The sequence below is a fragment of the Tursiops truncatus genome, chromosome 19 (assembly GCF_011762595.2).
Source record: "Tursiops truncatus isolate mTurTru1 chromosome 19, mTurTru1.mat.Y, whole genome shotgun sequence".
In the NCBI taxonomy this organism is placed as follows: Eukaryota; Metazoa; Chordata; class Mammalia; order Artiodactyla; family Delphinidae; genus Tursiops; species Tursiops truncatus.
The window spans coordinates 44,975,869-44,992,111 of NC_047052.1; the positions used below are offsets into that span (position 1 = coordinate 44,975,869).

At 53.8% G+C, this 16,243-nt stretch overlaps 1 protein-coding gene across 2 annotated transcripts; it reads right to left on the bottom strand.

Annotated features, from left to right (window-relative positions):
- Positions 1 to 11,745: 11,745 nt before the first annotated feature.
- PPP1R14A (protein phosphatase 1 regulatory inhibitor subunit 14A) lies at positions 11,746 to 16,243 on the bottom strand. 2 transcript variants are annotated; one of them, XM_033844528.2, is made up of 4 exons: positions 15,774 to 16,236; positions 13,537 to 13,617; positions 12,886 to 12,918; positions 11,750 to 11,996 (listed from the first exon to the last, which is right to left on the bottom strand). In XM_033844528.2, exons 1-4 carry the CDS (start codon positions 15,972 to 15,974, stop codon positions 11,868 to 11,870), a joined length of 444 nt encoding a protein of 147 aa, XP_033700419.1. In that variant the 5' UTR covers positions 15,975 to 16,236; the 3' UTR covers positions 11,750 to 11,867. The 2 variants fall into 2 exon arrangements, with proteins under 2 accessions (XP_073651895.1, XP_033700419.1); XM_073795794.1 differs by lacking the exon at positions 12,886 to 12,918 and having other exon boundaries at positions 11,746 to 11,996; positions 15,774 to 16,243.

Genomic DNA, 16,243 nt, shown 5'->3' on the forward strand with positions numbered 1-16,243 from the left:
GCCGCCCAGCGCGCTACGATTTCATTCATTCTTGGGGCTGCGGCGCGAGCGGAGCGGGGCGGGCAGGGGGCGGGGCTCGGCCAATCCCCTCACCTCCCGGCGCACGACGGGACGTGGAGTCTAGGGGCGCTCGGCGGCGCCCGAGGGCGCCCCTGTCCGGACTACACGTCCCAGGGGGCGTCGGGAGGACCGCACGCCCATTGGCTACTGGGGATACAGGGCGGGGCTGGGATCGCCCCAAGGCATCCTTTCCCCTCCCTGGGGGTGCTCCATCCCCAGCTCGGGTTCTCCATCCTCCAGGCACCGCGTGCGCGCAGGAGAAGGTGGTCCCTGGCTTCTGGGTCTCCCCTGGGTGTGTGGATGACCCCAGGGTCTGTCGTGTATTCTTGCCTTTGCCTACTTGTCTGGGTGCCTCTTCTGTGTAAGCCAGTCTGTAAACAAGCACAGGGGTTAATCAATGCCTTTGTTCATTTATTAAGTGCCTGCTATGTGCCAGGCACTCTTCTAGACACTGGGGATACCGCGTGACCAACAGGCAAAGTTGCTGCCCTCAAGGAGCTGACCTTTTAGTGGAGGAAAAAAGATGATAAACGAACAAATAAACTGATCATTTTAGAGAGTGATAAGTATTATAAAGAAAGTGGCTGCTCTGAGGAGGTGACATTTGAGCTGAGACCCGAGAAGCTGCCACCGTGCAATGGGAGGGGAAGGAGGAAAAGCTTGGCAAGTTCAAAGATCAGTGGGAAAGCTAGTGTAATGAGCAGAGTGAGTGGGGGGAGGCGGGGAGGGAGACAATATTAGGGAGACAGCAAGGATCCAGATTGTGTCGGGCCTTGTAGGCCATTATAAAGAAAACGGATTTTGTTCTAAGTGCAATCAGTCATCCTTGACTCTTCATTTTCACACACCCCCCAGACCCATCAGCAAATGCTGTTATCTCCACATTCACAAAATAGATCCAGAATCCACCCACTCTTCTCCCTTCACAGCCTCCATCCTGGTACTGCTCCCCCCCCCCCCCCGCCCCCACAGTCCATTTCTATTCTCTCCAGGGCAGCCAGAGTGAGCTGCTTGAAACAGCTGGCATCACAATGCGCTCTGGCTCAAAACCTCCAGTGGCTTCTTTCACACTTTTTAAAGAAATATTTATTGATCTATTTGGTCGCTCTGGTTCTTAGTTGCAGCAGGCGGGCTGCTTAGTTGCAGCTTGAGGGCTCTTCAGTGGTGACATGAGAATTCTTAGTTGAGGCATACATGGGAGATCTAGTTCCCTGACCAGGGATCAAACCCGGGTCCCCTGCATTGGGAGCACAGAGTCTTAACCACTGCAGCACCAGAGAAGTCCCTTCTTTCACACTTAGAAAAAAATTCGAAGTCTTTACTATGCCCTCTAGGCCCTACTCAAACCCGTTCCCAGGCCCCATCACACTTCTGATCTCACCGCCCTTCTTCCTTCCCTTGTCTAACTTTACTCCAGCCGCACTGGCCTCCTCCCTGTTCCTGGAACGTTCCACTCCCACTTCAGCCACAGGACCTTTGCACTTGCTGTTCTCACTGCCTAGAATGCTCCTCCCCCAGACACCTGCATGGCTCCAACTCTCACTTTATTCAGGTTTCTGAATGTCACCTTCTCAGAGACAACCTCAGCTAAGATGGCATCCCCCAGAATCTCTCTGTCCTCTTAAAAGCTTTCTCCTTCTCCCAACACTTACCATAACTCATCATCATGTTGTAGGCCTATTTAGTTAGTTGATTGAGTGTCTGTCTCCACTCCTTTGACTACCAGCTCTATGAGGCAGGGATTGTTGTTCATTCCACTGCTGTCTCCCCAGTGCTTAGAACAGGGCCTGAAAAATAGCAGGTGCTCAACAATTATTTGTTGAATAAATAAATGAATCAATTAGTCATTATCCTCCATGTCTCTCCCCACTGTCTGGCTCTGCAGAGTGCAAGCAGCAGGGAGAGAGAGTCATGCGGGCTCCAGGCTGTGCCTTCCCACACACTTGGACCATCTGAAGGGGACTTGGCGGGCGGGGGGCGGGGAGGGGTTGTATTAAGGAAACCTTCCCAGCAGAGGGTCCGGAGCTAAAGCTTCAAGGCAAAGAGAAGGGAGAGGTTAAGAGGCACATTCACTCATTTCTATAGAGTATCACTGTCACCAGCCCGGTGTGGGCATGCTGGGGACACAGCAATGATGTGTCTGATGGCCCTGCCCCAGGCAAAGCCGTAAGCTCACAGTCCAGTGGGGTAAAAGACCCATCACCACACGATGACAGCCAAGGGTGGGGGAAGCCAGGGCAGACGGCAGGGCTGGGATAGAGGAGGTACTCGGGGCTATGGGAGCCCAGAGGAGGCTCCTAACCCAGCCTGGGGGTCACGGAGGGCTCCTTGAAGGAAGTTCCAGGAGAGTCTTTTCAAGTCCTGACCCCCTGACCTCTCCAGACACAGGGCAAGTCCCTGTTCTGACCTCTTGGGGCTCTGGGGTCTACCTGTCACCCAAGTCTTGGGAACAAACAATTGCCAACGTTTGTTCTTGTCTCCTAACCTGGAATGCAAAGGTTTGGCCACCAGAGGGCACTGTGGCCTCAGTCTTTGTCCAGACAGACTGTTCGTGAATCCTCGGATCCTGGAGGGACATTGTGGGGCCAGTGGGACCAGCCAGTGGAGACACTGGTGCCCCCACTATGAGCTTCAGACCCTGCCCAGGACCTGGTCACCACGGTCTGAGTCCCTCCCCCCAGAGGCTCCTGTGGAATCAATAGACCCTCTCTGTCCCAGACCCCTGAGGGCCCAGCTTGGGCCTCCGAGGGAGACCCTTGCTAAGCCCCCCGATCCCTCTCTTCCCCGCTATTCTTCAGAGGGTACAGCCCTCCCCTAAGCTGCCCTTGGGATGTTCAGACATGACCCTCAGAAGTCTCCTACTCAGATGAGGATACTGAGGTACAGAGGACGTGAGGCTGGGGGGAGGTGGTCACACAATACCAGGGCAACAACAATAACAATTAATAATAATAACAACAGTACATAAGGTCCCGTTGACTTAGCTCCTCCTGTGTGTCAGGATGGCTCCTGAGCTTTTCACAGGTCTTACGTCACGATCATACAGACCGCAGTTGGGAAGCAGGACTCTCCACCTCAGAGTCAGACAAGGCAACTTGGGCTCATATAGACAATACCCCTGCCAAAAGTCCCCACCTGTCAAGGTGGGGAGAGCTGGGGCTTGAACCCCTGTCTCACTCAGAAGCTAAACCACAGGCCACCTCCCTGTGCTACTCTGAAGGGGGTTGCTGACTTCCTGTGTCAGAATCTGCTCAGGCCCTCCATGAAAATGCCATCCCTACCCACCCTCCCGCCCCCCAGTCCCAGGGATCCAGCATCCCTGAAGGCAGATCCCAGAACCCCAGGTCTCAGGAGGCAGCCCCCAAGTCTTTCTAATGACTGCAAAGCCCTGAGAATCGTGGTCTGTGTTTGGGCACAAAGGCAGAAAGAAGAAACAAAATGCAATTGAAGGGATGGTTCTCAAGCTCTCAGGCGGGGAGGGGGGAGGGTATGGGTTTGCAACAGAGGCCTTAGAGTCGGTGGTGGAGTGTGGGCTCCGCAGGCCACCTTCCTGTCTCCCCGGTAGCGCTGCTGGAACTTTTTGGTACTCTGGTTTTCTCATCTGCAAAATGGGAGTAATGGTTCCAACCTCACAGGTTCGTGGTGAGGATGCTTTGGGCCCTTGCAGAGCCCTTAGTGCTTGGCACACTTCAGCACACAATAAATACTCTCTGTGATCCTCACATCATCATTGCCTGTGGCTGAACACCTACTGTGTGCCACTCCCGGGCTGACGGCTTTACATACATAATCTCAACAGCCCAGAGACGTGCGGTCCCTGCCTGGAGATCACGAGGAAATCACGAAGTCTGGACTTGGACTCAGGTTTGCTGACCCAAAGCACCCTCTGTGCTGCCCTGATGGGCACTCTTACCTCTGCTGGGCAGGGCGCTAACGTGTACACTCACGTGACCCTCGCAACAATCCTGAGACCGGGGATAAGGTGAGACCATGTCAGGTAGGACCATAAAACCCAGGGTAAGGAGTTTGGGTTTGATTCTGAGGGTAGGGGGGAGACAGTGGATCGTTTTCAGCATGATCTCCTCCTGTTTTTTTTTTTTAATATTTATTTATTTGGCTGCGTTGGGTCTTAGTGGCAGCACACGGGATCTTCGTTGCAGCATGTGGTGCGCGGGCTTCTCTCTAGGTGTGGCACGTGGGCATGTGGGACCAGGGATCGAACCTACGTCCCCTGCATTGGAAGACAGATTCTTAACCACTGAACCACCAGGGAAGTCCCCATCTCCTTCTGTTTTTAGAAAGATCCTCATGGCTGCAAGTGTGGACCAGACTGTGGGGACAAGGTAGGAGGCGGGAGACCTGGGAGGGGGCTGAGATGGCTGGGGTGGGAGGATGGGGCCAGGGTCGGGGCAAGAAGGGGATGAGAGGCAACAGAATGCGGCTGCTGTAACAAATGACCATGAACTTGTCAGCTTAAAACAACAGAAATTCGACAGAGGCATGGATAAAGAAGATGTGGTACACATATACAATGAAATATTACTCAGCCATAAAAAGGAACGATATAATGTCATTTGCAACAACGTGGATGGACCTAGAGATTATCATACTGAGTGAAGTCAGAGAGAGAAAAACAAATATCATATGATATCACTTATATGTGGAATAAAAAAAATGGTACAAATGAACAAATTTACAAAACAGAAATAGAGTCACAGATGTAGAAAACAAACTTATGTTTAGCAGGGGGAAAAGGCGGGGAGGGAAAAATTGGGAGATTGGGATTGACATATACACACTACTATGTATAAAATAGATAACTAATAAGGACCTACTGTACAGCACAGGGAACCCTATTCAATACTCTTAATGGCCTATATGGGAAAAGAATCTAAAAAGGAGTAGATACATGTGTGTGTATAACTGATTCACTTTGCTGTACACCTGAAACTAACACTACATTTTAAATCAACTATACTCCAATAAAAATTTAAAAACAAAACAAAAAGCGCCCAGAAATTTATGCTCTCACAGTTCTGGAGGCCAGCAGTCAGAAATCAGTATCACTGAGTCGAAATCAAGGTGTCAGCAGGGCCACACTCCCCCTGGAGGCTGTAAGGGAATATCCATTCTTTGCCTCTTCCAGCTTCTGGTGGCGGTTGATGCTCCTGGGCTTGTGGCCTCATCACACCAGTCTTCAAGGTTCCATCTTCACATCACCTCCTCCTCTGTGTGTGTGCTTCTCACCCTCTGCTTTTGTCCTATAAGGATACTTATAAGTGATGGTATTTAGGGCCCACCTGGATAATCCAAGATATTCTTCCCATCTCAAGATCCTTAACTTCGTCACATCTGCAAAGACACTTTTCCCTATAAGGGATTAGAAACGGTAGCTTTGGGGCGCCATTGTTCTGCCTACTACAGCAGAGTGGGCAGAATTTGCAGATGGATAATTTATGGGGCGCATGGGAAAGAGTCCGTGGAGTGTCAAGGAGGACGCGAAGGCCCGTGGCCTGAGCAGCTGGAGGGATGGAGGTGCCGGCACTGAGATGGGGCTGGAGCCAGAGGGGCAGGTTTGGGAGAGCCCAGGAGCTCAGCTTCAGAAGCAGAAGCCTTGAGTTTGAGATGTACGTCAGGCATCCAAGGGGGGCTGCTGGGTAAGTCCGGACGTTGGGTTAAAGAGAGAAATTTGGGTGCATAAAGTGAGACTGGATGAGCTCTCCAGGGAGAGAGGAGGACCAAGGTGGAGACCTAGAGTTGACCATCAGTACCAGATCCAGAAGGTAAGGAGGAGCCAGTGGGGGCGCTGACAGGGAGCCGGCAGGGAGGCTAGAGAAAACCAGGAGGATGGCCGGTGTCTCAGGAGCAAAGGAGACAGGGGAGGATGACGGCTGATGGGTCAAGTAAGACGGCAACTGAAATGTGACTTGGATTACCACCAGGGGGACCCTGACAAGAGCACTTCCATGGAGCAGGGGATGATGGACAAGTAGAATGTGAACGTTTGATTGGAAAGAGTGCAGAAGGGAGCTGGAACCATCTCTGGGGAGACATTTTGCTGTAAAGGGGAGCCAAGAAACGGCTGTGGCTGGAGGAGGTCAAAGAGTTTTGTCTTCTGTTTTGTTTTAAGATGGGAGGAGTTACACTACATCTGTGTGCCAGCGGGAATGATCAGGAAGGTGACGATGCAGGGGAGAGGGGAGCATTGCTGGAGCAGTGATGGAGACAAGAGGAAACAAGCGAGTCCCCGAGTGGTGGGTCAGCCTTCGTGAGGCTTGATCCGTATCAGGAGGAGGAGAAGACGTGTGGAGCAGACGCCAGGAGGTGGGAGACTGAGGACGTTCTCTCCTATGGCTTCAGTGAAATGAGCTGGGAGCAGAGATGGGGGGAAAGAGAGAGGATGCACAGAAGACCCCTTGAGGGGCCGGTCAGGAACTCAAAGTTTTGAGCTCTTAGAAAAGGACAGAGGCGTGGAGTAGAGGCCAAGTTTGATTTAGCCAGATTGGGCGTTTCCCAAGTGAGAATAATAAAGAGAGGGAGTTGAGGGGGGATACAAGGGAGCCACTTTGGTGAGTGACCACAGACTTGCAGGGCTGAAGGACAGTGAGAGGGGAGGGGGATCAATGGGGCCGTAGGTCCTGTCAGGGTTGGGGGACTGGAGGGAGGGAGTTGAGAGAGAGGAGAAGGCGGATAGAGAGCGAGAAGCATGAAGCTGAGATTGGAGGGGCTGTGTTTATCGGGCATGGGCATGACGAGGTCCAGGGTGGCTGGAGGGGCCGGGGTTGGGCAGAGGACCAGATCCCTGGCAGAGAGGTGGTGGGGGCATGGGGAGGCTGGGGGAGGTCGAAGGAGCATCTGCCTGGATGTGAGGATTGTGTTAGGAGTGAGTGGTGAGCCAGGTGGAAAATGTAAGAGACCGTGATCCCCACGGCCACAGTGACCCCAGCACCCTCAGGAGGCATCCCTAACTGGAAAAGGGGACTTGGGTTCTACTGGATGGGCGGTCAGCTCTGGGAACGACATCTGCAGCTCCAGCTCCATCAAAGACCCACACGTGAAAGGTCAATCTATAAAGTTTATAGAAGAAAGTGTGGGTGACTTCCCTGGTGGCGCAGTGGTTAAGAATCCGCCTGCCAGTGCAGGGGACACGGGTTCAAGCCCTGGTCCGGGAAGATCCCACGTGCCACGGAGCAACTAAACCCGTGCGCCACAACTACTGAGCCTGCGCTCTAGAGCCCGCGCTCCACAGCTACTGAAGCCCGCGCGCCTAGAGTCCGTGCTCCACAGCACAGCAAGAGAGGCCACCGCAGTGAGAAGACCGCGCACCACAACAAAGAGTAGCCCCCGCTTGCATGCACAGCAACGAAAACCCAATGCGCCAAAAAAAAAAAAAAAAAAAAAGAATAGACACCAGAGAACTTGTTCTCTCTCTTTCTGCCATGTGAGGATTCAGTGGAAAGGCAGCGGTCTGCAAGCTAGGAAGACAGCCCTCACCAGAACCCAACCCTGCCGGCACCCTGATCTCGGACTTCCCAGCCTCCCAAACTGTGAGAGAATGAATTTCTGATGTTGAAACCACCTAGGCTATAGGAGTTCTTTATGGCAGCCTGAGCAGATGAATACACTCAGCGCCACTTCCATCACATTTTGTTTGTGAGAAGTGAATCCCTGAGGCTGGTCTGTTTTTAAGACAAGGGCAATGAGACACCACCTTTTGATGGAAAGTATAGCAAAAAATGTGTGGACATGTCACAATGATATTATTCTTCATTTTCTTGTATTAACTCCATAGTTTTATTCTTTACATTTAGGTCTTTACTTCATTTGGAGACTACCTGTGAGTCTGTTCTGTTCCTTTGCTGTATTCATCTGTTCTTCATCAATACCAGACTTTTTTTTTTTTTTGGTGGTACGCGGGCCTCTCACTGTTGTGGCCTCTCCCGTTGCGGAGCACAGGCTCCGGACGCGCAGGCTCAGCGGCCATGGCTCACGGGCCCAGCCGCTCCGCGGCATGTGGGATCCTCCCGGACCGGGGCACGAACCCGTGTCCCCTGCATCGGCAGGCAGACTCTCAACCGCTGCGCCACCAGGGAAGCCCAATACCACGCTTTTTATCCCTATGGCTTAACATTTGGTAGAGCAAGCCTTCCTCACTTTCTTTTTTATTGTTGGCTTGGTTATTTGTACATATTATGTACAACTGTTGTTCTTCCTCCATACAAATTTTAGAATAGACTTTACCAAGTATCTCAAAAAATCCACCCAGAATTCTGATTGAGATTGCTTTGAATTTATTGGCTAACTTGGAGAGAACTTACATGTGGATAATATTAAGATATCTTATGCAAAGGCATGGATGGTCTCATTTTTCCAAATTATCTTCTATATCCTTTATTGGCATATTAATGTTTTTTCAATCAAGGCCTTATATATCTTTGATTAAGTTGTTAGATAAACTATAGTTTTTGTAGCTATTGAGAACCGCACAAGTTTTTTGTTTTTTTTTTTGTTTGTTTGTTTTTTGGTGTTGAAGCCTGGGAACAAGCTTTTAAAATGATGTTTTAATTGGTTATTACAGTATTAGTGAAATGATATGGATACTCGTAGGCTTATAGCAACCATGATACACCCTTCGTGAAGAGCCTTCCTGCCCTCTTTATTTATTATGAAGTATTTCTAAAACGTTTTAGCCAGTTGTGAATACCAGTCATATCATCAATGCGACACCATTTCTAATGTTTATCATTCTGATTAGCAGAGTCTCTGGTGTTGATCTAAGACGGGCGAGTGCTTTGCTGTAGCGACTTCTGAAGCCAGCTCTTAAATAAATGCCAGCCGACCAGCCCTGGAGTAGCTGACCGTTGGGGTGTAGTTTATTTAAAACAACCCGCATAGCCACGAGAGGACGCTAAGGCTTCACTTCTAGTCGAAGAGGGTTGCTGTGCGCGGAGAATGCGGCCCCGTTATCGGGCAAGCACCCGCTGTGTGCCAGGCGCTGCTCCGGACGTTAGGAATACAGCCGTGCCTAAGGAGCTAATATTCTGAAGGTGGGGGGAGGGTAGACAGACAATAAAGTAAACTAATGCATAATTTCAGGGTGTAATAAATTCGTGGAGAAAATTAATTATTGTGACAGGATAGTGACAGAGGGTGGCTTCTTCCATAAGGGGCTCAAGAACACCTGTCTGGAATTACATCTAAATGATGATCCCTCACTTGGGCGGAGTACTCCGGGCAGAGAAACGTCCAAGGGTCCAGGAGGGGAAGAGTCTCGTGGGAGTGAGGGGGGTTGGCGGGGAGTGCAGGTGAGGGAGAGGAGAGGGATGAAGGATGACAGGTGGGCGGGTGGAGCGTGTAGGGGGAGACTTTGGTTTCTCCTCTGAAGCCAAAGGAAGCCTGTGGAGGGAGCAGGGTGGATGGAGACAAAAGCGAGAGGGCCTTCCCGGTGGTCTAGTGGTGAGTACTCTGCGCTTTCACTGCAGGGGCCGTGGGTTCGACCCCCGGTTGGGGGAACTAAGATCCTGCGAGCCGTGCAGCACAGCCAAAAAATAGATAAATAAAAAGTAAAGTGAGTGAGAAAAAGCATTATTGGGCTGCTAAGTGGGAAACAAGATCACAGGCCCTGGGAGGCAGCGTGAGGAGGTGAGTGTGGCAATTATGCAAGGGTGGTGGCTCAGGTACACCGTGTCCTTTGTGGCTTTTCCTAAGCAAAGCGCCTGTGATTCAGTGTTCCTAAGGGACATCTTACTGGCCAGGGATGGCGGCTGTAAGGGGCTAATGGTCCAGCCCCTCCCTACAATGATAAGGTTGATGATAACGCTTCCTTTGTGCCCGGCACTAGTCTACAATCTATGCATTTAAACCTCACAACCACCCTGGGAAGTAGGTACAATTATAATCATTTTCCAGATATGGAAACTTGAGGCACAGAGAGGTTAAGTGACTTGCTCAAGACCACACAGCTAGGAAGTAAGACAGATGGCATTTGAATCCAAGCACTAACCCCGGGGTCCATGCTCTTACCCACCATGGTATGCTGCTTCCCGATCCTTTTGTTGTAGCCTTGTTCTCAAATTGTCTTGCCCTTTAGACAGGCTATCTCAGAGAGCTGTCAGCAGTCACTAACACCTTAGTATGAATTAGTCCACCTCTTCTTGCCACTGAAGAATTGCAATGTATGCTAAAGCTATGGCTTACAGGGGCACTGTAGTGTAGAAATATTTGGGTTCTGGAGTCATAATGCCTGTGATTAAAACCCACTGCCACTTCCCAGCTGAGTGATTTTGGGCAAGTGTCATCACTAATCTGGGCCTCAGTTTCATCTTCTGTGAAGTCCCCATTTTCCAGATGAGGAAACTGAGAGGCTCAACACACGGCACACCCAAGACTTTGCTTGGGTGCGAGGAGGAGGGATTCCTCCATTACACTCTCTATCCAGTTGTGTGGAGGGGAGGGGGCACTGGAAGCCTGAGGTCTATCTGTACAGGGACAGCAAGGTCACCTGAAGGGCTCGACAGAGCAGATGCTCCTAGATACCCCTCTTCTTCAGGGTCGGCTTCTCTTCCTGCCAGATTAGAGCTGGGACCCCTGGGATGGGTGTCTGATCCTGGCAGGGCTTCTGGGCAGCACTGCATGGGCATGGGGCTCGGGGCCCCAATTTTAGGCAGTAGAGGTGAGATGGGAGGTGTGCTATGACCTTGGGGGAAGATTCCCCAGTTCCGGCCTGGCCCCAGTCCTAAGCACAGCCATAGTCCCACCCCATCTCCTGACTGTACACAGCTGGGACTACTATTGTTGAAATAATGAAACACTTCCACAGTCTTTAGTAAATAACCACTACCCACTTCTGATACCCTTGCCCTTCCCCTGAGACCCTTCAGGGCCCTCCGTTCCCCAGCATGAGCATGCCCCAGCCCAGGGGGCTTCCCTGATCCAGCTCTGAGGGACTTGCCCATCCTGACCGGTAGATGGGCCTGCCAATATTTGGTATCTTCCCTGGCTCAGCCCCAATATCAATCCCTCCTCCCACCAGTTCAGAGTCCTCTGATATGGGTACCCATTTCACACAAACTCCTATGCATCCTTCAAAGCCCTGCCTAAATGTCACTTTCTTCAGGAAGCACTCCTAGATTTCTTCACCACCCCAAGAGTGAACAGCTCCTCCTACTCCGTGGGCTCCCAAGTATCTTGGACCATGCAGCACACTTTGCTCGAATCCCCTGCCCACAGGCCCTTCTTCCCCACCACTGTGTGAGCACCTTGACGCCAGAGACTATCTTCTGCTATCTTTGTGTCCTCAATACTAATGGCCAGGGTAATCATACAGTAGGTGCCCAATAAAATCTATGGAGAGGATGAATGGTTTGTTCCCAGTGCACTGTGGTCACATCAGGCACATTCAGTCCTGTGCATCTCCTGTGGCCCAGGGACCACAGGCGGTCCTCCCTACAGGAGCCCCCCTGTGCCACCCACACACTGAGGCCCTGCTGGCTGGGACTGGGCCAAGGCTGGGGGAGGTGAGGCGAGGATGTGAGTCCCAGGCATGCAAGGTCAGCAGGGCCTGTTCTCATGCTCCCCGGCTGAGGAGTGATTCTCCATCTGCCCGGGCCAGCTGAGGGTGCTGGGACATGAGGAGACGCAGTAGGAGAGAGGGAGGTGCGGGGAGGAGCTCAGGGAAGCCCACAGTAACCAGGGAGAAGAAAAACAGGCACGCAGTGTTATTGTTACAGAACCATTAAATACAACTTATAAACAAGCCAGGATGGCGCTGGGGGGAGATGGAGGGGGGTCACAGAGGCCAGAGACGGTCAGGGCCGCGCAGTCCGGGCTCGGTCCTGGAGGGGGCTCAGGCTGCCGTCACCGGAGGGGCTGGGCTGGCGGAGGCCTGGCTGCTTGTGGAGGCCTCGTAGCTTCACCAGCAGCTCCTGGACGAAGTCCTGAGGACAAGGCGAGGGTGCTGAGAACACGGGAGGGCTGGGGGCACGCCCTGCCCTGCCCAGCCCTTCTGACCTGGGCCCCTCTATTTCCTGCCTCCTGGTCAGTGAGAGGGGGAAGGAGGTGGAGTTAAGGAGGGGTAGAGGCTACAGATGGAGAAGAACATGGGGGGGTGGGGGGAACAGGGAGAGAGAGATGGAGAGAGACAGAGACCCGTAGACAGAAACCAAGGCATAGATGCAGAGACAGAGAGAGATGCAGAGATAGAGAGAAATGAAGGGATAGGGAGAAACGAAGGGACAGAGTCACAGAGAGACAGGGAGATATTTCCCGAGCCAAGAGATTATCAGGAGCGTCCCCAGGGACAGAGGCCTGAGCTGGCTCCAGGGCAGACAGACACACAATGACGTTTGTCGCTCAGGCAGCCCAGAGCTGGTTAGAGGAACATGAATATTTTTCCCTTTTAAAGCAGGGAAGGAAGTGGGAGGGGCTAGGCCGCTCAGGGCCTGGAAGGATAGGGGGGCCCCTGAGAGGTGGGGAAGGGAGCCCCAGGGCGGTGGAGGCAGTAACGAGGGAGAGAGGCGGAGGGAGGTGAGCGGGCAGACAGAGCGCAGCAGTGGCAGAAATAGGAGACAGATGGGGCAGCATGTCAGCAGGGAGGCGATAATGGAGTCCCGGGGGCAGATGGGAAGAGAGGGGACAGGAGTGAGGAAGACAAAAGACGCCACTGGAGATGAGAAAACGGCCATGGGAGAGGCAGGGCTCCCAGAGTTCCCTCTGCTGGTCCTAGGCACAGCCAGCTTCTTCCCTCCTCCCCGGAGACCGCCCCCCAGCCCCCAGTCAAGGTGCAGGGGGCACAACAGGGCCTGGAATGGGGGATGGAAAACTCACCTCTGTGGGGTTTGTGCACGACTTTAGGAGTCCCTAAACAACCCCCCACAAAAAAAAAAAAAGAAAAGAAAATAGTAAATGACTAAAACATACGCCCCGCCAGCCCCTTCCATTTCCCAGCAAAGCCCCAAGGCAGCAAGACAAATGGTAGTCAGACTCCAGGTGGACTGGCCCCTGTGGCTTCAGGGGAGGAACAAGGCCCCAGCATCTTATACAGCAACTGGGGGCAGAGCTGGGTCAAGAAACTCAGCACCAAGACCAGCGCTAGATCCAGAGAGGGCCCGAAAGGCACACAGCATTTCCTGCCTCTAGGAGAGCACAGGCCGGAAGAGCAAGCACGCTGCGTCCAGGCTGCCTGGCTCTGACTCCCAGATATGCGCCTTCTGAGCTATGGGACCCTGGGCAAGTGATGAGATCTCGCTGGGCCTCATTTGCCTCAAGTGGAAAGCAGAGATAATAATAGTGATAATAGTGAGACGGAGATAATAAACCCTTCAGAGGGTTTTGTGAAGATTAAATGAGTTACTACGGGTAAAGCAATTGAAACAGCGCCTGGCACTTAGGAAGTGCTCAAGAAACACGTTAACTATTGATATGATTTGTAGGGAGGTGCAGGGTAGGGGGCTGGGGGCGGCTTTCCCCTCCAGCTACCTGGATTTTCCGGCTCCTCTCCTCTTCACTCTCTAATTCCAACAATTCATCGATGTTGACCTCGTCGGGCATGTCTGCCTCCTAAAAGGCGGAGAGGGAGGGGCGTCAGGGTCCCTTTCCCCTCCCTCCCCCGCCTTTGTCCAGGTCCCTGGAGGAGCCCCAAAGGCCCCGGGGCCCAGCTGGCGGGTTCTGGAGCAATAATGTGGCAGTCAGGGACAGCACCGCCAAGGCGGGACATCTGGGTGTTGGGGGGAGGGGTGACAGATGGGTCGACAGAGGCCCGGGAGCCTGTACCATCTCGGAGGCTGGCCCCTGGGCCTCGGGAGTCTTGGGCCTGGCACGGGTCTCTTGCCTTGGCCCTTACTCCCACAGCGGGAAACAGGCCTGGTGGAGTCTTGGAATGTCAGATTCCGGGATTCAGAAGAGGGGTTGGCTTTGCCCTTTCAAGGAAAAGTTTAAGCGCTAGGTGCAGGGGAGGGAAGCTGGCAGGCTAGAGCCTGCTGGGGGTGGCCCCTTGCCCCAGGGCACCCAAGCGGGGAGGGCTTGGGTCAGGAAGCCCCCCAAGGTGGGTGGGAGAGATAAGCCACAAGCCCAACTTTGAGCAGCCAAGAGGGGGACCCTTGGATGGCCTCTTGGGGCAAAGGGCAAATGCAGGCTGGCTCAGTAACCCTGTGGGGGGCAGAACCCAGCTGTCTGAGCAAAGAGATCCCAGGGGCTACAAAGTTTTGCCTCCCCTACGCAGTTTTGCTGACTCCACTGTGGGCTTCAGGCCTGGGTGGTCAGGGGATTGTGTGTGGCGTGGAGTGTCTGTAAGTGTGTTACCTGCCTGTGTGAGTCTCTGTGTGTGAGCCAGAGCCTGATGCCAAGGTGCCAGGGCCGGCACGAGGGTGCAGAGGTGTGTGACATCGTGCACGGCCTGTGCAGGGGCCTGTGGTCCTACGGGTGGGCAGTGGACGACTCTGGCTTTGCTGTATTTGTCTCACCGTCATGCGTCACTGTAGCATATGCTGATCAGTAAGTGACCACAGCTTGTGTCCCTGAGAGTCTGGCTAGCTGGAGTGCCCACTGTCGGAGGACGACCTCAGAGGATGCCACCTACCACTAGCAACTGTCCACCTGTGTGAGCCCACATGTGTCTGAGAACAGAGGGCCCTCGTGTCACTGCGAGGGGCCGTGGCTTCTCCCACCTTCGCACTGTGCTGCAGAGCATCTGTCGTCTTGTGTGTCTGTGTACCTGTGACCATGCTCCACAGCACGTGTGTGTTGTACAAAATGTGACTTCAGGCAGAGACCCGAGTGAGATGTCGTGTCTGTCTGTACCCCATGAGACAGCATAGGAGGCCATAGCTTGTGCCCTGTGTGTCCACCGGCAGCTGCAGTTTCTGCCATCGTATGTCTGGAGATGCCCATAGCTTACGTGGTTTTCTGTCTGGGTGTAGCTATAATTTCTGTTATTTTATGTCTGCACGTGGCTGCAGCATCTATCATTGCGTTTGCACGTGATTATCGTTTTTTGCCTTTAGGAGATAATGGATGGTCGTTACTTGAATCACTAGGTGTCCGGGGGTAGCTGTTGTAACTTGTACCGTCTGCGAGCCGCTACAGCCTGTGCTGTGTGTATCTATGAACAGCTGTAACTGGAGTCCTTTTGTGTGGGTGTAGTTGTGTTGTGTCTGCATATGGCTGTGGCCTGTGCTGTTGTGACTGTGAGAGCCTGCAGCTGTAGCATAGGTTGATCCGTAAGCGACCCCAGCCTGTGTCCTTGAGAGTCTGTGCATGGCTGTTGCTTCTGTCACTGTGTCTGCGAGTGGCCATAGCTCGTCACTGTGCACGTCTGTGAATGCTGATGCTTCCTTTGCTGTGCAGCTCCGTGTGGTTGTATCTCCCCTGCCACCATGTATATGTTTGGCTTTAAGACATCCCCCTCCCCCCACCCTTTCTCCAGATATGGCCACTCCAGTTCCCCAAGTTTGCCTCCTCACCTCCCATACGCTAAACCCCTGGTGCTCCCCTGGTGTTTGGACCCAAGTGTCTGTCTGTGTGCACAAGCAGAGTGCCATGGAGGGTGGACGGCGAGGCCCATGAGTCCAGGAGCGTGCGTCCTAACGTGCGAACGAGGCTGCACCAGCGCGCACCAGCGAGCACAAGCAACCAGAGGCCCTCAAGGCGTAGGGAGTCCGGGCTCAGGGTCTATCGGTCCGGGACTCCCCCTGCAACCCCACCTCTCCCCGTCTCACCCTGCCGCAATAGAGCTCCTCCAAGCGCCCGTCGATCCACTTCTCCACGTCCAGCCGCCGCTGCAGCTCCCGCCGGTCATACTTGACGGTGACACGCGCGTGTCGCTTCTGCAGCCCCCCGGGGCTGCCTCCCGGTCCCCGGGCCCGCGATGAAGCCTGCAGCTTGCTCAGCACCCGCTTGCCCAGCCGCTGAGCTGCCATCGCGGTCCTGGCCCCGGCCCCGGCTCCGCGCTGTGAGCTTTCGCCTGGCGGCCAGGGGACCTCTTACGGGCCGGGGCGGGGCCGACCGGGGGCGGGGGCTCGGACTCGCAGGGGGCCGGCCCCGCCCCGGCTGCCCCGGGCCTCAGTTTCCCTGCCTGCAAAGCGAGGACTGACCGCTGCGCCGGCGTGAAGCCCGCGGCCGTGCCTGGCTCAGGTATGGGCGGGATCCGGGAGTCCCCGGCCCGATCGGGCGACAGGGGCTCCCGGGG